We start from the raw sequence: 23,090 nt of genomic DNA, 5'->3' as shown, positions 1-23,090 counted from the left end.
ATCTGTAGCACTCAAACGACGCAACGCTAAGTGGCGTCTGCTATATGAAGGACCTTATATAATTGTTAACATACCGCATCCTGGTGCGTATTTGTTACAACATCGTAGAACTAACAAAATTATTGGGCTATACGCACACCGAGATCTTAGAGCATTTCATGCGGAATAATGTCAAAGTCACATCCATCAAAACATTGCTAAGCAACTCCAAAAAACTCTGTTGCTACAACACAGATAGTAAGTAATATAGAAATTTTCATTTCAGCGGTTCCAGTGACGCAGTTGAAGGCAGAAGAACTCTTCTTTCAGCGCGCGCTACCACCTGGAAGACGGAATATTAAAATAAAATTTATGTTTACGTAGCAGTGAATGATATATTAATTTTTTCACGGAACATTTGTGACTGTAGGTATCACTGACTTGGTGTGACACCTGACGAACCGACAGACGTCATCTGTGAAGCGAACTTTTACTTTGAGAAATAGATTAGACGCACATCTCTCAACACGAAAAGCATCTATCAGTAGTCAAGGCCACACAGACACTATACACACACGCACAAAACGCGAGGAATCAAACATTTTCTCTCTTACTATTTTGAATATTTATTGAGTAGTGAAAATGCCTGGTCTTGCCTACTGATGTAATGAATGTTGTGTCTAACCTATCTTAATTTCAGATGACATCACAAAATAAACATCGATAAAATCCCAGCAAAACCTTTAAAGAGGACGTAATTATCTGCAATTCATGTAATCAAATGTGACACAATGTAATAACCCATAGCTATGTAATAATGATGTAAACATGTTTATGTGCAACTGTATTATATTTATGCTAAGAAATATGTGACGTGTGTATGTATGATTACTTATATTTTTTTTTCTCTTTCAATGATGTATAATGTAACTGTTACTATGTAAAAGAAATTTGAACAAAACGAGTGCCAAAAGGACATTGCATAGTGAACCATTGTTCACGGACATTAATGAACATTACTAACTCTGCAACTACGCAGAAACCTATGTGAAAGAAACTGTTAATGACATTCATTATGCATCGTACCTATGTAAACGCGATGAACCATTTCTTTGATTAATAACTACGAACATTTAGGTGAGCTATATTCAGCAAAAAACTGAAAATGTGAAGTGCATAATTCGTGCATCGTCTAGTGACAATACTACAGTACCTAACTTCAAGACGTTAACTGGATTAAACGGACACAAAGTGCCTGTCCAGAAAACAACACGACGGGAGGAAGAATTTTGGTTGGAACTTCAGGGAATGAAATGTTCTCGAAATGTGACGGACACTCTTACCTGGACTGTCCAAGGATCCACGCCAGCTATGTACCGTCCGAGGTTCTGCAACCAAGCTTCCACGGAATGTAAAAAACGAACTGCACGTGGACCAATTACTAACGGGTCACGTCAAATCTGTAATAAACAATGTTTTTTAGTCACAACGAACTGCATCACAACGACTATAATGGAAATGGAAATGGACACGCTTATGTTTTAATCACGTTGTTATACAACGATGATACTAACCTGTGAAAAAATTATTGTGCAGCAGATGAATATGAACTGTAATAACGACACGATGTGAATAGGTCGACGCACCTGAAACATACGGACATTTTTCTTTGAAGTATTTCAAAACAATACTATGTAACTAAGAACATTCAACAATCTGAGTTGTATTGTGATATAACAAATATTGTAAATTTAAAACTAAGTTACCTGTTATAGAATGTAGTCTTCATATGTAATCTTGGTTGAATATTTTCTTTGTGCAACGACTAAGATACGCGCGCACACGAACAATATGAACTGCATTACTGTGCCGCGTGATCTAACTGTATGATATAACGCCACTGCCGGAGTCACACAGACGCTTCTGCGCATGCGCGCACTCTATCTGCCAACATAAGAACTTTTACGGCGCACCCGCGTCATTCAAATTTTGTATATAATGTGTATAATGTGTGTAATGTAAGTCATGTGAATAGTTGTAGATAACTTAGATTTACTTGTGCCTTTAGGTGAATTGCTCGCCTGCAGGTGTGTCCTTTCGCCTCGCAATTCAGGGGGCAATATAAAGGCACATTTGCATGCCGAGCGTGAGTTTCCGCGGAAACGCGAAATATTAATTAAATAAATAATCAGTGACTAATAAATAAAGCCTATGGCACACAACTGCAGCGCTGTGTCGCTGATAAAGACAAAAGAATAATTACGTTACTCTTATGTCTGTTTAAGAGAGGAGAGAGCTCAGGTAGAAGTGGTGCGAGAAGCACGTATTTTATTTTATTGTCTGGCACACCGCCATATTTTCATGTTATAGAAGAATACTGCGAGTTGCAACCACACTAGGCACTCGATTCTGTAATGAATTTATATTTATAAAAGTAAGTAGGATTATGAACTGTAGGCTATTTCATTGAATATATCTGATTTAACTAACTGTGTAACTTTTTTATGTTTAGTAGACAATCACCTCTGTACGACGTATTGGCATGGCTGGCAAATCATTGTAATATTGAGATTAGATCATGAGTCCGTACCTACCGCAGCAGTCTTTGGAAACGATTTAATTACGAAGTCCGATTATTTCAGTTTTCTTTCACGGTCAACTATGAGTTACATTGCCTTTTCCAAATAGCCATTGTCAAGCGTCTGATACCGAATAATTAAACGTCCACGTTCCAGATAAGCAAATACCAATTACAACCAATCATCATACATACAGAATAATTAATCATTAATATTTTATTCCATTTTATTTTTTATTTATTTTATACCATGGAGCAAAGTAACAGTTGTTTCAGTCCTCATTTACTCTAGAAGCTCGTGGTTTCTGTCTATTTTTTAGATTACTAAAGCGTACCTCGTTTATTCCCCAGTTATTTCATCTCGTATGACAGCCAGTCAAACGATATGCTGGAATTCGGAAGCCCATATAAACATGAGTGCAGTTTCGTTGGATAGATACTAGGTGATCATAAGTGAGCCTATACCTGACAAACAGGCTCCGTATTACATCACACTATGCATGCTACGGTATATGAGCACAGACACTGTGCATCAACGTGTTTTCGTCTTAACGAACGAACGTAGAGAACTAAGTGAATTCTAAAAGCGTTTAATAGTGGAAGTTCATAAGTTAAACATACCATCAGACAGGTATCTCAATAGCCGGAGGTGTTCAGAGCCGCTGTTAGAGTGATGTTATTGTGAGGAGATATTGTCAGAGAAGTACTATCCCAAGATATATCTCAGACACTTTCTGCATCAGTGTTTAAGCATGTGAATAACCCAATCGATAATTATCGTTTCTCGTTTAGAAGTAAATTTGTAAATGCCAGTTCTTAGAAGACGTAAATGGACCACCGCTGCTTGGAATTTAGTTCCATTTCTGACGGTACGAGAATTGCTTCAGACAAAGTGCTTAATCTAAAATGGCTTACCACAATTTTATATTAGGAAAATTAATTGTAGCTTTATAACATTAAGTGTTTCTGACAAATTAATAGGTATATATTTTTCAAAGTTCGATTTAGCTGTCTTGAGTTAAGGTAATTCATTTTTATTCAAATATTCTAGAATGTTAACTGCAGTTAACATATGATACACACGATAATTTTGTTAGTTTGTGTCGCAGATTTGATCTATTTCCGAATCAGCGATTTTATACGAAGCGTGTTTCAGACTAAGTAGTACTTCTTTACAGGCGATCGTTGACTTTCCTGATATATATAGTTCTCAATTTTTTTTCGAGTATACCAGTAAACAATTTATTCTTTAAAGAATCGGGCTCGTGTCTATTAAATACTTGAAAAAGCGTGATTACTTTATAAATGAGATACGTTGCTAAATACTTGATTTAAGGATGTTGGAGAGAAAAAAGTATAGATAAAAGTTTGAAAGTATGCTTGAAGGTTGTTGGAAGTCACAAGGTGCTCACATTATCGAACACAGGATAAGTATAGTTTGGGTAATTTGAGGTCTCTTCTACGCAAACAATTTTTTTTCACGGGTCACAATGTTTATGACGATATATCTCCTTAACTATATGTCTACAGTGAAATAATTTTGTAAGTTCATTCAGTAGTAAATGTGGCTACTGTCAGCAAAATGTGTTGGAAATAGAGTCAGTAGGAAGGCCTGGCTGAAGCGGCAATTTGACTGCGTGAACGGAGAAAATGTAGTGAGCGATTTTTCCTTACATCACTTTGAGAGGGGGGGGGGGGCGGATATTGGGGGTGAGGGGTCAGCAGGGTGAAGTTTTGTGTGTCAAGTTTGTTGCAAGTGCCCTCACTCTCAAATACTGGCTGGATGTATTCTGGATATTTAGCGGACTGTGAGTTACGCTGCCGTTAGATATAATAGATATAATCACAGTTTGCAACAGTAATGCTTGCCTTACTGCGTTAAACGTTTAACTTAAGATCATACCTCTTAATGGGTAGTTTGTGACAGTATTTATATTTTTAAATTAGGTCAACTATGAAATATTGAAAATCAAATTTTTGTTGCCCCTAGAAGCCATTAGGTACGTAGTTTGCAACTGGAGCCTGTGCTATGAACCGAGTTAGTCATTTGTAATGTAGATGAATTCTAAAATAACTGGAGCTGTAGGCCCTAATCAGCATTAGGAACTGTTCTTCGAAAGGATCCTTCCTGGGTTAGCAATGTAGGAGAAGGTATGGTAAAGTGGGCAGGACACGAAAAGTGGCCATTGCATTACCTTTGTACGTTAACAGTGCTCTCGCTTGTTGAGAAGTGTCAAACTAGTTCCAATATTCACATCAGTGTTGTCAGTGAGTTTGACAGAGGAAGCGAGCTCCATTATTTTTAGTAACCATTTTTCTGATTTTCATAATAATTGCTACGTTCTGCTCTGGCGCGGTGCTGCAACAGCGGTTCCATGTTCCGAATAAAATAGAGACTCTGTTGAAACGTTTTTTAATTAATGACGCGTTTCACACTCTTAGGGCATCATCAGATTAACTTAAAAAGGCAGCGGAGGCGGCGATATAATTAAAAGCCGAGATCACAATCACCTTAGTCAATATGGTTTTTTTCCAGGTTTTAATACTGACTAACGTGATTGTAATCTCGGCTTTAATTCTGACACAGCCTCCACTGCCTGATGGAAAACTAAGAGTACGAAACGCATTATTAACCAATAGACACTGCAACATAGAGTCTTTTATTTGGAACTTTCTAATTGTTAGTCATATGATGCGAGTGAAAACTACTTTATTATTCTTTTTACCTCACTTAAAAGTATACTAATAGCTTTTATGTCTTACATATGTAATTACTTGTTGTTTCTTGCACTTCGGCAGTTTCCTCTGTGAGCCGTTAATGGCGAACAGGCGTCTGATCCGAAAAATGGCCACACTACATGTTGGGAAAAGTGAGCAACGTGGCCAGTCTTTCCCAACAGATGATTTACCCCATTAAAAATTAGTTACTTCTACATATCACTCCGAATACTACAGATTGGCTACTAAATTCTTTTACATACAAAGCTAAAATCCGTAATTTTATCACTTTGGGACGATTTTTAATTAATTAATCAATATTGTATGAGACCAACCTGCTCTGTTGTATTTCACCTAACGTGAAGTTTCGACTGAACGTGGTCTGCCCCAGGCATCAATATTCCTGGAAAATACGTCCAGAAATCAGAGCAACAAACATGGGCCCTCTTGCCGTGGAAAATCCAACTGAGGCAGTAAACAATGATATGACGTCTTCTTCTATAGCAGCAAAGCACGTAATACGCTGAAAAGAAGATCACTAAGATAAAATAAAGATGTGGTAGGTGGTAGAACTATTATGGGAAGCTTATGATGTGTGTTTAATAAAGAACGAAAACCTGAAGGAGAAGCAAAACAAAGTGTTTGCAATTAAAAGAAGATGCCAAGTCTTGGCAGTTACTGCAACTGAATGAGAGTAAGCCTCTACCTAAGTCTTCAGAAAAACTCAGAGAGCTCCCATTCGTTACATATTTTGTACCAGTAAATCTTCAGTATAACCCTTTATAATAGGTAAATTTGAAATGTGTAAGCGGAAACCATCTATCAGTAGCCTTGGTTTGGTGGAAATTCAGTTTTCCACCGCGGCCAATTCACCCACCACTCTCCTTCTGTATTACAATATAATAAATATTACTCTAATGCTTGAATAATACACTTTTATAGCCACACGTAATCAACATTTTTTTCGACAAAAACAATTCACGCCTGGGGATTTCTCCATCTTGGCCTTCGTCTTTCAGCCGGTAATTTCCTGCATCCTGTTATACTGTTGCGCAGATAAAAAATTAATTCCAAATTCCGCTTCCTCGCGTTCCCCAGCAGACAGCTTCACCACAAAATTTCCCCATAACTACGAAACCTCTTCGTTCTGTCCCGAAAATGATACTTGTCGGAAATTCCCGTCGATGTTACGGAAACAATCATTACGCCTCACTATCTGAATAAGGAGTATTTAGAAATAATTTCCAAGCTTACGAAACAGTATATAAACGAGGTAAGACTACCACGCAGAAGCGTTGTTTCCCGGGACATAGTCATGACCAGACTGCTGGTGAGTGTCTCTGTATCTTAGCATTTTATGTAAAAGACCTTGCCGAAACGCTCTTACAAAAGCTATGTTGTGTGTAGTGATTCTAGTAGATTTAGCACACCTGTTTTCTACTACCCAGTGTCTGTTGCACAGTTTCGCGCAATAGAATCTGTTTCAAATCTCTATTTTCCGGACGGGTACCGTATTTACAAAGACTCATAACTGAAAAAAAGGAAACCTTACTAGTATTTGATTCATACATTCGGTCGTCAATGACGGGAGAGATGTAGATTTAGCCTACATTAGTGAAGAGGAGTTCGAAAACGATTTCAGTGTTGAGTAGTTAATTGTGATTATGCAGGTGAAACAGAATTGGCTTTCGACTTAGGTAACAGTGAAAATAATTGTTCACAAGAGTTTTCCTGAATCTTAATGCGTAGCACGTATTGTAAATCTAAGCCTGTACTGTGAAAATCACTGTAATGTGTGTGAAAGGGATAAACTTTATGTTGACATTTATAAACGATCTTTTCCCTGTGATTTACAGAAGAGGTTGCGAAATTGTAAATTACTTTCACAATCGTTGTGAAAGCGATACATAAGAGGTATAAAATGTTGTTCGTTACACGCTACAAACTAGTTCCTGGAACTCTACGAGTATACGTGCTTATCGGTTGATATTAGATGCCGTTTTTGTTGTTAAAATTGTTTCACCGTTTCTGTGACACTCAGACTCAAGCCAGCCAAACGAACTTCCCTTCCGGTTGATGATTCTAATTTTGGGATTAACGAATCACACGTTTTAGCAAATTTTTCAGCGAAAGTGGTGCTTAGTTAACACTTTCTTAGATAATCTGCCGTTCCCCAATCTCAGACATGAATGAATATCCATGTACTTATGCCTTCTTACTCCTGTTTCCATATGTTTTACATGGCGTGAAAGACTCCTGCTCAAAATCGAAAACTGTGTATCTAACGAACTTATTACATTTATCTGTGTCTCAGCTCGGTTTTGGCGTAACGTTAATCATGTTTCCTTCGTTTCTTGGCGTCCTTCGTTTCTTGGCGCACTAGTGTTACATTTATCTATGTATCAGCTCGTTTTTGGGCTATCGTTAATCATGGTTCCTTCTTTTCTTACCGTAAAAGTTGGCAGCCATTACACCAGGTGATACAAAGGGAAAATTTGGCTGCTTGTTAATTAATATTTAATAGGTATCATTTTCTCATAAATGATAATGCTTCTGCGGGAAGTCTCAGACGTAGTTCGTTAAACAGGTAATGAACAACAGTGGTACTACACACTTATTTAGTGAACACAGCGAAATCATTACCGTGTGGCTAACTGTTCGTCTATTATAACTCGCTGAAAAATCAGTGGTAAATTTACTCGTAATATTCACAGCAACGCACAATATTGGTAGGCTAGGTTCTGGCACTTTTTTGGGAGTTTTCCGAAGGACGTGCATTCCGAAATCCTAATATTTTCATCTAGAATAATAATAAATACATCATTTTCGAACCGTTTGGTAGTACAGCTGACGCAGCATATAGAAACAGAAAATAAACGTAACACTGAAGAGAAAAAACCTATAAGATGCCGTACAGCATGTACCACCGATCCTTGTACGCTACAGACTACTTTGTCATTGGCCAGTGTGGGGTGCAACTGGAACTAATGTTGTGTGTCGAGTTAGAAGTTGATTATATTGTGATAACAAAGTAAAGAATTGCTTTAGAAGGTTTCATATCAACTACTCGCCCATTGTCTTACAAGTAAAATTTTTAACCCTGGAGTGTGATAAACCAAAGTAAATCTTTTAATTAAAAAAAATTATAAATAGAAATTAGATATTTCACTTACATCCCAAAAACCGCAGCGAAGGAATGATAACATTCTTCTAAATATAATTTCTTGCACTACAAAGACTTCAATTTTACTGCCTCACATATTTCTAAACAGAAGAAAATTGCTTACCCTTTAGACATGCAGTGCAGTGTATGAAAATATTCCTTCCTTTTGCTGTTCAAGTGTGTTTAGAAATAACAACAAATGCAGCTGAAAAAAATAAAAACATTCAGAGTGCTCCACAACAAGCGTGTGGATATTTATTGTAAATTTTTGACTAAGTGCGATGTGTCTTAAATCGAAATTAGGAAGACGGACCCAGCACCCATTAGCTTATTACATAGATATCAGGTATGTATGTCATTATTTACATTAGACAAGCGAAACTGGCTTTACGGCTACGTTAGGCATCCGTTCTTCAAAAGCCGAGATACAACTTTCCTACCTCTAGAAAAATGGTTCACAAACTTTTCATCTGTCGGAACACTACGAGAATCCTGGTACTGTGATGGAAAATCTTGTTTATTTTGGAGGTTAATAAAAATCACAAAATTTTGAGAAACTGAGAAAACTTGTTTTATTTAGGAATTTCTTCAAATTAAATCATTACTAACAACATACAAATCACAATAAAACTTTAATAAATTAATTATTTATTTCAAACGTATTTAGTAATTGTTTTATATTTTTTCCTTAACACTAAACAACAAATTTGAGTAAGGTTTCCAGTGGCTAATGTAATTCTGGGTGCATAAATTACAAATTAAAGTTTGCAGTGCCTTCATTGATTTTGGGTCCTTAAACTAGACATATTCTCGACACCCAAATATAGGAAGATGAATTCCAATATTTGGTGCGGTGTCAAGCCTGTCAGTGAATTCAGACTTGGTTACAGCACAATAAAAAATCTTGCTTCACATAAATATGTAGTGGAAAACGGAAGTAAAAAGTTGCAACATGTTTTAATAAATTTCAATATTCGTCTGACAAATTCGTCCAGAAATTACATAATGGCTGATCTTTGTGCTTTTGCTTTAAATGAGAGTCACTTACTATGTCAAATAGTTGTTCATACTATCTTGCATTTAAGGCTGTTGGCTTAGTTGTTATAGAAAATTGATTGCCAACACAGAAATTATCTCACCAATCTTTGGATAATATGGTAGAAGAGTTTTCTTTAAGTCGTAAATACTTTGGAAACTACTTCATCTATTTTAAAATTGTTTTCAGTGGAACATTCGTGGAACGCAGGAAAGCAGTAGAAACTGTTTTCTTGAACTGAAGAAATAAGAAATTTTAGTTTTCTCTAAAAAAAAACGCAATTTTATCTCGTTTATTAAAACTGTAATGTTCTTGCCTAACAATGACAAGTTCATTCCGTTGCACTTTGTAAAACGTCTTCCAGATAGACGAGTTTATCAACGATAAATGTAATGTGATATCACAATTTTACAACAAGTTCCAAGAGATGAAATAATGGCAGCGTAAGATTGTTGGAACAATAAACGTTTCTGCACTGTGATCGCGACGTCCGATGTATGCTCTTCACATCCAAGCTTGTTGATATTGTTGTGGTCTTCAGTTCTGATAGTGGTTTGATGCAGCTCTCCATGCTACTCAATTCTGTGCAAGCTTCTTCATCTCCCAGTACTTACTGCAACCTACATCCTTCTGAATCTGCTTAGTGTATTCATCTCTTGCTCTCCCTCTACGATTTTTACCCTCCACGCTGCCCTCCAGTGCTAAATTTGTGATCCCTTGCTGCCTCAGAACATGCCCTACCAACCGGCCCCTTCTTCTTGTCAAGTTGTTCCTCAAACTCCTCTTCTCCACTATTCTATTCAATACCTCCTCATTAGTTACATGATCGACCCATCTAATCTTCAGCATTCTTCTGTAGCACCACATTTCGAAAGCTTCTGTTATTTTCTTGTCCAAACTATTTATCGTCCATGTTTCACTTCCATACATGGGTACACTCCATACAAATACTTTCAGAAAGACAAATCTAAACTCGATGTTAACAAATTTGTCTTCTTCAGAAACGCTTTCCTTGCCATTGCCAATCTACATTTTATATTCTCTCTACTTCGACCAATTTTGCTCCCCAAATAGCAAAACTCCTTTACTACTTTAAGTGTCTCATTTCCTAATCTAATTCCCTCAGCATCACCCGACTTAATTCCACTACATTCCTTGATCCTCGATTTGCTTTTGTTGATGTTCATCTTATATCCTCCTTTCAAGACACTTCCAAGTTCTTTGCTGTCTCTGAAAGAATTACAATGTCATAAGCGAACCTCGCAGTTCTTGTTTCTTCTCCATGGATTTTAATACCTACTCGGAATTTTTCTTTCGTTTCCTTTAATGCTTGCTCAGTATACAGATTGAATAACATCGGGGAGAGGCTACAACAGTGTCTCACTCCCTTCCCAACAACTGCTCCCCTTTCATGCCCCTCGACTCTTATAACTGCCATCTGCTTTCTGTTTCAAATTGTAAATAGCCTTTCGCTTCCTGTGTTTTACCCCTGCCACCTTTAGAATTTGAAAGAGAGTATTTCAGTCAACATTGTCAAAAGCTTTCTCTAAGTCTACAAATGCTAGAAACGTAGGTTTGCCTTTCCTTAATCTTTCTTCTAAAATAAGGCGTAAGGTCAGTATTGCCTCACGTGTTCCAACATTTCTACGGAATCCAAACTGATCTTCCCCGACGTAGACTTCTACCAGTTTTTCCATTCGCCTGTAAAGAATTCGCGTTAGTATTTTGCAGCTGTGACTTATTAAACTGATAGTTCGGTAATTTTAACATCTGTGAACACCTGCTTTCTTTGGGATTGGAATTATTATATTCCTCTTGAAGTCTGAGGGTACTTCGCCTGTCTCATACATCTTGCTCACCGGGTGGTAGAGTTTTGTCATGACTGGCTCTCCCAAGACCGTCAGTAGTTCTAATGGAATGTTGTCTACTCCCGGGGCCTTGTTTCGACTCAGGTCTTTCAGTGCTCTGTCAAACTCTTCACGCAGTATCGTATCTCCCATTTCATCTCCATCTACATCCTTTTCCATTTCCATAATATTGTCCTCAAGTACATTACCCTTGTATAGACCCTCTATATACTCCTTCAACCTTTCTGCTTTCACTTCTTTGCTTACAACTGGGTTTCCATCTGAGCTCTTGATATTCATACAAGTGGTTCTCTTTTCTCCAAAGGTCTCTTTAATTTTCCTGTAGGCAGTACCTATCTTACCCCTAGTGAGATAGGCCTCTGCACCCTTACATTTGTCCTCTAGCCATCCCTGCTTAGCAGTTTTGCACTTCCTGTCGATCTCATTTTTGAGACGTTTGTATTCCTTTTTGCCCGCTTCTTTTACTGCATTTTTATATTTACTCCTTTCATCAATTAAATTCAATATTTCTTCTGTTACAGAAGGATTTCTACTAGCCCTCGTCTTTTTACCTACTTTATCGTCTGCTGCCTTCACTATTTCATCCCTCAAAGCTACCCATTCTTCTTCTACTGTATTTCTTTCCCCCATTCCTGTCAATTGTTCCCTTATGCTCTCCCTGGAACTTTCTACAGCCTCTGGTTTAGTCAGTTTATCCAGGTCCCATCTCCTTAAATTCCTACCTTTTTGCAGTTTCTTCAGTTTTAATCTACAGTTCATAACCAATAGATTGTGGTCAGTCCACATCTGCCCCTGGAAATGTCTTACAATTTAAAACCTGGTTCCTAAATCTCTGTCTTACCAATCCAAGCTTAGAGGAATTTTTAAAAATTCAATAAAATTTTGTACTGAATTATTTTGCGGATTAAATAAGGCCATTAACTCGTTACGAAGTTCATGAAGCCCCAATAGCGTTTTTGCTCTGGACGGCCGTCTAACTTTTGCAACTAATACAAGTAATAAAAGAGCGTTATGTTTCACCACCCAGTTTGTAACACAACATTTTAAACAATATGGACTGCAGTGGTCAAGATTTTACGTACTTTATCATTTTGACGGCTTCATTCGTAAGATATTTTAAACCAGTAGGCATTTTTTTGTTACTAGAGCTTGCTTCTGCAAAATACAATAACTACTGGTGGTTCATGTAAGTACCTACAGTGTAGACGATACAGCTGCTTTGGTTTTTCGTAGAACGGCTGTAGAATCATTTGTGCAAATATCAATACACATCTCCCAACTGATATTTTATAATGTAATCATTAATACGACTTAATGTACTCGCTATTTTTTTAATGTACCCGCTATTTTTTTTCACGTAAATATGAGCTCATGAGTATATCTTCAATACTGTTATCAAAATTGTAATGAACTAATATTAGTAGTACAGCCTGTACTGCAACATGTGTGGATTCATACATTTATAGTGCACACATACTCACTGCAAAAGCCCAAGTCGATGAACTAGCCCTCTCCCTATGACAGCAGAAATATCTCTGATGGGTCACGTTCATGACACCCACCTGATCTGTATGGCGCAATTGTCAGATAATTTTACGACATCTATTTTTTGACAATCTGCTTATTAATAACACATGACCCTACACCTTTTACACATGGCTTAATAAGTTTTTATCCATTTGAATGAGCTTCACCAGTAAGTGCAAATACGGTAACTTAAGTAACTTACACTTCGAGATATTTCGGGTACATGTTCATTTTGAATTTTTGTAAAAGTAATTATTTGATGTTCAGATTTTTACATTGAGTCCTGCTGTGTTTTAAAAAAGGATCTTTTCCTTCGTGATCAGTAAGCATTGTTCCTAAGTGACTGGGGTGAAAAAAGTGCTTGCGAGTTTTGTTAGACATAAGACGCGCTGCACCAGTCCACATAAATCATAATTTTAAATAGTTGTCGTCGTACTACCATTTACGTCTATTTGTTTATGACATGTGTTCTTTAATATTTTGTTTTGAAGAAATCCCGGTTTATGTACCTTTTCTTCCTCAGTAGTAGATGTAACAATTGAATTACATCTGCCTTCCATCAAAGCTCCCTCGAAGCTCAACTTAGCAATACGAGTACAAGGACGTGATTCATTTTAATCGATGAAACAACACATACTTGTGAATGAGGTAGGCCCTATTACTTCCGCAGATTAGTTTCCTCCAGAACTTAAATGCATGCATGCTGAACACTGAACAAGAATTTTACTGATGAATTTTAATCAAATTTATGAAGAATATTTCAGCAATACCGTCAACATCATTTTGCTGGCACGTGCCGCGCTAATTAGCTTTTTTCTGTGTACACTGCTAGCTACAGAGGAAAGGAAACCAAAGCGATCGCAATGAATTGTAGAGCGGATTGGAGGTGCCGTGAAATGACTTTCCCCAGTATTCATCCTGTGCCAACAACACAATTGCGCCATACAGATCAGCTGGGTGTCATGAACGTGCATCACTTTGTTGAAAGATGGTGCTTATTTGTGGTAATGATTATTAAGTGAGTTATACTGAGGCTGTTGTAACTGAATAACTCAGTGGATAGAAGAGAATATATTTTGAATGTATAGTCAACATACAGGCACGCAGGTAGGGAGTGTAAACCAATGTGACTACAATATTAGATCGCATAGTTCGGCAGTTGTTGCAATAACGACGACTTCATACTTCCACCGACTGTTATTAATAAGGAGGAGGAACTAAGTTAATGGATGCAGCAGAATATAAGCCATTTTTATCAAGGATGAAACTGAAAGAAATGCCTAATGCAATTGGCTATCACACGCACATACGTTTTGCTGTGTCAGCAACGGTCATTTATGAAATTTACACCAATTAAATTAGTATAAAGAAAATATCGAAAAAAACATAAAGGACGATCAAAAAGTTTCCTTTCTAAGGCCGCACATTCCAGGATCGGTATGTCAAGCAAGCAAATGCGCCGTGAGCACTGAGGCAATAATCCCACCGACGCATCAGTTTGAAGATCCCTGTTTGGTAAAACACCGTGGCCTGCTGGTTGAAGAAGCCTGTAACTGCCAGCTGTATTTGTACATCCTCGTCCGACAGGAATCGTCGACCCTTCACAGTCTACTATGAGAGACCGAAGGCGTGATAATTGCATGGGGACACATCAGACTATAGGGTGGGTATTCGAGAATCTCCCACTTGAGCTGGGAAAACTTCTGCGTTACGAAATTTGTGATATGGGGGCGTTTTTTATCGTGAGGCAGCAGCGCCTCTTGTTGCAGAGACGCGCACTTGGTTTTAGACAGACACGCAGCCCTGTACACATTCTTCATTCTCCGGTGAATATCTACCGGTGTTTGTCGGCAGCCAAGAAGACAGTAACAGTACGTTGGTCCTGTTTCGACACATTTTTAATAATGTCGACAGAGCTGATGTTCGCGTTCCACCTGATGAAAATGAAAGATCGCAATTAGTGGCGCAAGAAAAAGAATACAATTAGTAACAGCTGTGTAAGCCACGAATATATTTTTCGTACAGTGTGTAACAGCTGTGTAGCATTTTATGCAAAAAACCGCAAGAGAATTGTGATTCTACACTCCTGGAAATTGAAATAAGAAACCGTGAATTCATTGTCCCAGGAAGGGGAAACTTTATTGACACATTCCTGGGGTCAGATACATCACATGATCACACTGACAGAACCAAGGCACATAGACACAGGCAACAGAGCATGCACAATGTCGGCACTAGTACAGTGTATATCCACCTTTCGCAGCAATGCAGGCTGCTATTCTCCCATGGAGACGATCGTAGAGATGCTGGATGTAGTCCTGTGGAACGGCTTGCCATGCCATTTCCACCTGGTGCCACAGTTGGACCAGCGTTCGTGCTGGACGTGCAGACCGCGTGAGACGACGCTTCATCCAGTCCCAAACATGCTCAATGGGGGACAGATCCGGAGATCTTGCTGGCCAGGATAGTTGACTTACACCTTCTAGAGCACGTTGGGTGGCACGGGATACATGCGGACGTGCATTGTCCTGTTGGAACAGCAAGTTCCCTTGCCGGTCTAGGAATGGTAGAACGATGGGTTCGATGACGATTTGGATGTACCGTGCACTATTCAGTGCCCCTCGACGATCACCAGTGGTGTACGGCCAGTGTAGGAGATCGCTCCCCACACCATGATGCCGGGTGTTGGCCCTGTGTGCCTCGGTCGTATGCAGTCCTGATTGTGGCGCTCACCTGCACGGCGCCAAACACGCATACGACCATCATTGGCACCAAGGCAGAAGCGACTCTCATCGCTGAAGACGACACGTCTCCATTCGTCCCTCCATTCACGCCTGTCGCGACACCACTGGAGGCGGGCTGCACGATGTTGGGGCGTGAGCGGAAGACGGCCTAACGGTGTGCGGGACCGTAGCCCAGCTTCATGGAGACGGTTGCGAATGGTCCTCGCCGATACCCCAGGAGCAACAGTGTCCCTAATTTGCTGGGAAGTGGCGGTGCGGTCCCCTACGGCACTGCGTAGGATCCTACGGTCTTGGCGTGCATCCGTGCGTCGCTGCGGTCCGGTCCCAGGTCGACGGGCACGTGCACCTTCCGCCGACCACTGGCGACAACATCGATGTACTGTGGAGACCTCACGCCCCACGTGTTGAGCAATTCGACGGTACGTCCATCCGGCCTCCCGCATGCCCACTATACGCCCTCGCTCAAAGTCCGTCAACTGCACATACGGTTCACGTCCACGCTGTCGTGGCATGCTACCAGTGTTAAAGACTGCGATGGAGCTCCGTATGCCACGGCAAACTGGCTGACACTGACGGCGGCGGTGCACAAATGCTGCGCAGCTAGCGCCATTCGACGGCCAACACCGCGGTTCCTGGTGTGTCCGCTGTGCCGTGCGTGTGATCATTGCTTGTACAGCCCTCTCGCAGTGTCCGGAGCAAGTATGGTGGGTCTGACACACCGGTGTCAATGTGTTCTTTTTTCCATTTCCAGGAGTGTATATTCTAGGAGTGACTTAGGTATAGGATAAATCTCGTATACAGTCATGGACTTCTCCAGTAGGTGTAACTAATTTATTCAGTTAAAGACACACATTTAGTTCAAGAGGTTGATTACGAATATGCTGAGTATAACTTTAAACGGACTTGATGTAGAGCTACTGATATTGGAAAACACATCCTCAAAGTAATATGAAGTATTTTCCGCTGCTAATAATTATTCTGGCACAATTTTTTAACATTATTGTTTAACGATGTATGTAAACGTGAGGTGTTATAGGAACGATCTTGTTGTGGCTTGACTTACAGTATTCTGATGTTGAATCTGGGTGTAATATTATTTCAGGTGTTATTCGGAAAAAATAATTCTAACATCCAATTTTGGCCAGGATAGGCAGTACAAACATTTACAGGTAAACATTAATGTTAGCGACGCGTTTGCACTGTCTGTTTCTTTTGATCAAACTGACGTATGTTTGAATGGGATTGGAAATTTTGACCTCGTGTACTTGACGGATTTTCTTATTCGTGAGAGGCATATCTGTGAATTGCGTGATCCACTATTAGGATTACTAATTAGCTACACTCAGATTGTCGTTACTGGATAGCGATCCTAATGTTCTGTACTAAATATTCTGATTTTTGCTTTTTTTTTGGCAAATAACGAACACGTCTATTGCTTCAACCTTATGGTGATTTGCACTATATTTCATCAAAATCAGCACGTATTGTGTTCTTAAAGTCATCTTTAACAGTTAATGTACATTTTACAGTCTCGTATGGACTGTAATTCGGAATCGAGTACCTTACGTCCGAATTGTTAGGCTTGTGATAAAACGGTAATTGTGATTAGACAGATCGGGATGTGCGGTTTAAACCGTGTATGGATTGCTGGCAGCAAGCAAACTGCGTCGAACAAATTCACTCGGGTACTTATCCAGAGTCTACTGATTCTGTACAGTGATAGTTAAATACCCTGATTGCAGCATGTACGGGTTTTCACTATACTACAGAGACTACGTATAACTGAGTGGCTCTAGTCAATTTCATACTGCCACGTTCATTTTGTTTTTATATTTGTCCTCAGTCTCCTCTCACCACGACTTCGTCTCCTGTAACAAGCTCTTCATTTGATAGATGCATTTGTAACTAACGTCCTCAATTATTTTTTAGACACATTCATATCTCTGTCTTTCACTACTTCTTTATGCTCTACAGCTCCTTTACGTAACATGGAAGTTATTCCTTGACGATTTAACACATGTCCTATAATCCTTTCTCTTCCCAGTGTTTCCCATGTGTTCCTCTTTTCGCGGATTCTGTGCAGAACCTCGTTTCTTACCAGTCCACCTAATTTTCAACATCCTTTCATACTATTTACTCTTTTTCTGCTTTTCCCACAGTTGATGATTCACTTCCATACAATGCTGTGTGGCAAACGTATATTCTCAGAAGTCTCTTGCTGAAATTAAGGCATATGTCGGCTACCAGTAGACTTCTTTTGACCAAGCATACCTCCTTTGCCTTGCCGGGCTGCTTTTATGCCCCCTTCCTTCAGGCGTCAATTTCTGCAGCATAATTTCTTTATTTTGTCTCCTTGTTACTACCTAATTTTGATGTTAAAATTATTGCTAATCTCATTTCTGCTATACCCCATTACATTTCTCTTTCTCCGGTTATTCTCAATTTAGATTGTGAGCTGACCAATTGTTCATTCCATTCAACAGGACCTGTAAATATTGCTCAGTTTCACTGAGGATAACAGTGTGATCAACAAATGCTGCCGCTGTGGCCTAGCGGTTCTAGGTGCTTCAGTCCGGAACCGCGCTGCTGCTACGGTCGCAGATTCGAATCCTGCCTCGGGCATGCATGTGTGTGATGTTCTTAGGTTAGTTAGGTTTAAGTAGCTCTAAGCCTAGGGGACTGATGACCTCAGATTTTAAGTCCCACAGTGCTTGGAGCCATTTTTAATAAATGTTGTTATTCATACCACTTCACACAAAATTTTATTCCACTCTTGAACATTTATTTGATTCTTCGGTGTATAGATAAACAACCCAAAAAGCCTACAAGCCTGTCTTATGGTTTCTCTAAACATGTGAACTTCAGTTCTTGTCTTTTACTCTAGTTTCTTAGGCATATTGTGTAGTTCGCGATTTTCCCTACAGCTTACACCTGTTTACCTGCTCACTTCGAACATTTTTCGTCAAGCTACATTACTGAATGCTGTATCAACGTCGATGAATGCTATGAAAATGTCTTGATTTTCATTAAGTATTACCTCCATTACCAAGTGCAACGTCAGAACTATCTCTCTGGTGTCGTTACCTTTTCTAAAGCCAGATTGATCATCGTCCAACACATCTTCAGTTTTCTTTTCCATTTTTCTGTATGTAATTTCAGTCAGCATCTTGGACGCATGAGTTGTTAAGCTGGTTGTACGACAGTTATCACATTGTTATCTTTTGGACTGTGTGAATGATTCTTTTGTGAAAGCTTCATGATCTGTCTCCAGTTCCACACCAAGCGAGATGGCGCAGTGGTTAGCACACTGGACTTGCATTCTGGAGGACGACGGTTCAACCCTGTGTCCGGTCATCCTGATTTAGGGTTTCCTTGATTTCCCTAAATCGCTCCATGTAGTTGCCGGAATAGTTCCTTTGAAAGGGCACGGCCGACTTCCTTCCCCGTCCTTCCCTAAGCCGATGAGACCGATGACCTCGCAGTTCCTTCCCCCAATCAACCCAACCCCAGTTTCACAGATTCTACAATCCAATTTGCATAGCCATTTTGTTGCCACTTGCACCAAGGATTCTAGAAATTCGGAAGGACTGTAACCTGTACTTACTGCCTTACTTGATCGTAAGTCTACCAATGCTCCACTGAAATGATGCCGGATGCCCTACATCTTCCACATTGAGTCCATTTCTTCTCCCCCCAATCCCCCCTCCCCCACTTCCCACGCCTAGCTCGAAGAGGCCTAACGCTCTCGCCACTGCGTTTACCAGTGGAATTTTCCGAAGAGTACTCATGCACGCATTTGCTTTTAATTTCATCGAAGGTTGTTTTCACGTTTTCCTACAGCCATTTCACTTTGGCCTCCCCTGTTCTTCCTATTTATTTCATTCGCGAGTGACTTATATTGCTGTATTCCTGTCTTAGACTGAACATTTTTGTACTTTTACCTTTCGTAGACCATTTTACGTCTTTCTTCTGCTGTCTGTTTTCTTCGCTTAATCATATCTATATCTGTCTGTCGAACTTCTATATTTTTCCGTTTTAGGAATGTCCAATCCTCTTCCACCGAACTGCGTAGTGTGATATTCATTACCGCATTATCTACAGCCTTACAAAACTTCAAACATATTTCGTCACTCCTCAGTACCTACATCAGAATCGCACTTTTTCCCTTCTTCTCTCTCAAACGTCTACTGTTCATCATTACTGAATTGTGATCCGAGTCTGTATCTACTGCTGAATACGTCTAAAACCATACGCACACTGATTCCGCCGCGCTGCGCAAGGATAGGAAAGGTGTTCAGTGCACCGGGGCGAGGTTGGTGTGGGCGTCAAACGCTACAACGAACTAATTCCATGCTGTGCCGGTGCATCAAAGGAAACGGTTCGTTCGCCCATGATTTTCTGGATTGCGTTTCCCTTATTTCGTTTTTATTGATGAGCGTGGGCACACTCTGGAACACTGGTGCGCGCCTACGAACACCGTGCTCCATTCCGCGCAGTTCCGCATTGGTCTTCGTTGTTCGTCGCTGCTGTGTACAGCGCATTTGTGAGTGGCGCGGTACGTTTATATGGACGCGCCTTTACAATTCAACATCTGATATCGAAATATCTATAGGACTACGATTTAATCATACCGGCATCTTCCCATGTCACTAGACGAATATATGGGGAAAATATGTGATTTTCGTAAGAATTGCTCAATTATGGTATATTGATAATTTTTACTTATGGACCGTCTGACAGCAACTGAATAAAACACAATTTTAGTGCCATACGCGTTTTGCCTTTATTTTCTGCGAGGAATGATCAGTGGCTGGTTGCGTGGACGATTTCCTACATATTACGCTCCTGTTGCATTTTTGATGTTGTTCTTCTTATGAATGCCAATTTGCGGTTTTTTTTCCACCCTGTTTTATCGTCCACCTTATTGCTTTCCTTGTATATATTTCTCATTTTGCTTAAATTTCGTTTTATTTACAAATAAATCTTCGTCTGCGTTATTTTGTCCGTCGTGCGGTGGGTATTTAAGTTATGATTTAAATGTTTATGTCGCGACTACCGTGCAAAAATTTTCACATCTGATAAAGAAAAATACATTTTTCATATCGTTCCACAGTTAATATAAACAGATTATTTTGCCTATTTTTTTAACTGATAGATCAGAATTTTGAAGTACTTGAATATTACAGTAGGTAAATATAATGAAATTCCCAATGGGAAAAGAATGATATAAAGAAAAACGAAACAAATGAAAAAGTTTTATTTGTTGATTAAAATGATGTGACAGGAGAAAAGACATGAAAAATGACATTTAAACAAAATAATTTATAAACATAATGATCAAAGTAATTTCGATAAACATTTAAAAATAAAAAAATTATGCACTTAACGAGATTCAAACCGAGGATATTTTATATGTTGTTCACTACCCCACACTACCCGTGTATGTAATACAACTTTCCTTAACGTTACTGAGGATCATGCAACCTTCCGAAATCTTTTTTCGTCAATCACTCATAGACGAGGGCCCACCAAGGGTGAATGGCTGCAGGATGTGCTACCTGGGATCTTAACCAACATCACAAGAATATTTGCTTTCAAAAAGTCATTGCCACGGCTGGGAACCTCATGTTGTGAGAGGAGACTAGAAAACCGAAGTGAACAGCTCCCTTGTTCTGTCTGCAGGTAATCTTGCCGCTGCTGCTGTGTCTGGCCGCCTGGGCAACCGCGCAGTTCAGCGGCGGCTACGACAGGCCTGGCTTTGGTGGCGGTGGCTTCGGACGGCCCGGCTACGGCGGCTACCCAGGCAACTACTGGCGTTACCCGGGCAACTACTACAGCGGCGGCTACAGGCCGGACTTCGGTCCCGGGGGCGGCTTCCCGCCTGGATATGGATACGGCGGTGGATACAATGGATTCGGTGGCGGGGGCTTTGGCCGCTGAACACACTGCCAGCCACTGAACATCTGAGTCCAAGGATCCTGACCAAACAATTTCACATTATTTCGTTATTGTGGACTATTGTATACTATTAACACAAATAAAGCTGCATATTTAAGTAGAATGGCAACTTTATTTCTGAGAATTTAGTCAGTCTAATGAGGATTTTTAGTAAAAATTTAGTTATGTGTACGAAATATAGTAACAGTTTGCCTACTATCCTTCGCTTATAATAATGAATTTTGGCAGCCGCTGTGGCCGAGCGGTTCTAGGTGCTTCAATCCGGAACCGCGCTGCTGCTGCGGTCGCAGGTTCGAATCCTGCCTCGGGCATGGATGTGTGTGATGTCCTTAGGTTAGTTAGGTTTAAGTAGTTCTAAGTCTAGGGGACTGATGACCTCAGATGTTCAGTCCCATAGTGCCTAGAGCCATTTGAACCATTTGAATGAATTTTGTCACACAGTTTATAATGCTCTACGGCCGGGAGAGCGGCATGCTGACCACATGCTCCTCCACCTCCGAATACTGTGACGCCTGGAGCTGAGGATGACACGGCGGCCGGTCGGTACCGTTGGACCTTCCAAGGCCTGCTCGGACGGAGTTTAGATTTTTATAATGCTCAGTAAGTTCACTGCAGGTAATGACCTGACACGCAGATACCTTACTATGAATAAAATCTGTTGTTCGCTGATGAATTGAAAACTTCGTGTGTGTGCTGGTTTTCTTGCTATTACCAGTCGTTCTTATTGAAAAGAGACACTACCCCCACCAGAGGCTAAGCCCATAACTAAAGTGCATAAGCACTCACTTTTAAAAACCATAAACCTGAAATTAATCAACACGATTAGTCAATACCAATTTGTTTGCAAGTTCTGCATCTCGCAGATTGATACTGCGATAAACTTACCTCATACACCAATAGAAAACACATTTTTGCACCTGTTTATGTAATGTAAACAGCTCAATTGGGTACGAAAAGGCAATATTGTCAGCACAAGAAAGATAGAGGATTACGGATGATTATGCAGAAGTTGTTTAAAATAAGTAACAACAATTTGGAATGAATGTGTATTGAGACGTAAAGAGCAAAAACAAGTGGGTTCCAGTCACTCAGAATGTAAGTATAAACATGGTGAAGGTTTCCTCCCGTGATATGGTAGTATTTACACAATTTAAAATAATTTTCGAAAGGAAGGAGGCCAAGAATTATATGAAACTGAAATTCTTCGTCTAATGGGCTGGTGCAGCCATTTAAATCTAGGATTTTATTTTTGATGCTTTCTGTTAAATTATTCTCCTTTGTTGAAGTTCCATATACAGTACAGGCTAAAGTGCAGTGTTAGTCGGCTTGATGATATTTGTGTAAGATAACTAATATACTCACAAAAAAAAAAAAACAAGGCTATCAGATTTGGTGAGAAAATTCAGGTTAAGTTCAAAGAATATAAGCGTTGAAGCCACCTAATCGATGCGTCATCAAACCTGCCTTCTCCAACTCAGTTTGAACTGTAGAATATTATGATTTCATATGCCATTTTGTC

General features: G+C 39.7%; 1 protein-coding gene across 1 annotated transcript; it reads left to right on the top strand.

Moving 5' to 3' along the window:
• Window positions 1–5,712: 5,712 nt before the first annotated feature.
• On the top strand, window positions 5,713–21,553 carry LOC126260369 (ctenidin-1-like). The gene is made up of 2 exons (XM_049957698.1): window positions 5,713–5,790; window positions 21,296–21,553. Exons 1-2 carry the CDS (start codon window positions 5,713–5,715, stop codon window positions 21,551–21,553), a joined length of 336 nt encoding a protein of 111 aa, XP_049813655.1.
• The last annotated feature ends 1,537 nt before the right edge of the window (window positions 21,554–23,090 follow it).

Source organism: Schistocerca nitens, chromosome 5 (assembly GCF_023898315.1).
Source record: "Schistocerca nitens isolate TAMUIC-IGC-003100 chromosome 5, iqSchNite1.1, whole genome shotgun sequence".
Taxonomy (NCBI): Eukaryota; Metazoa; Arthropoda; class Insecta; order Orthoptera; family Acrididae; genus Schistocerca; species Schistocerca nitens.
Note: the sequence above shows the minus strand (reverse complement) of the source record. Positions and strands in the feature narration are given on the sequence as shown.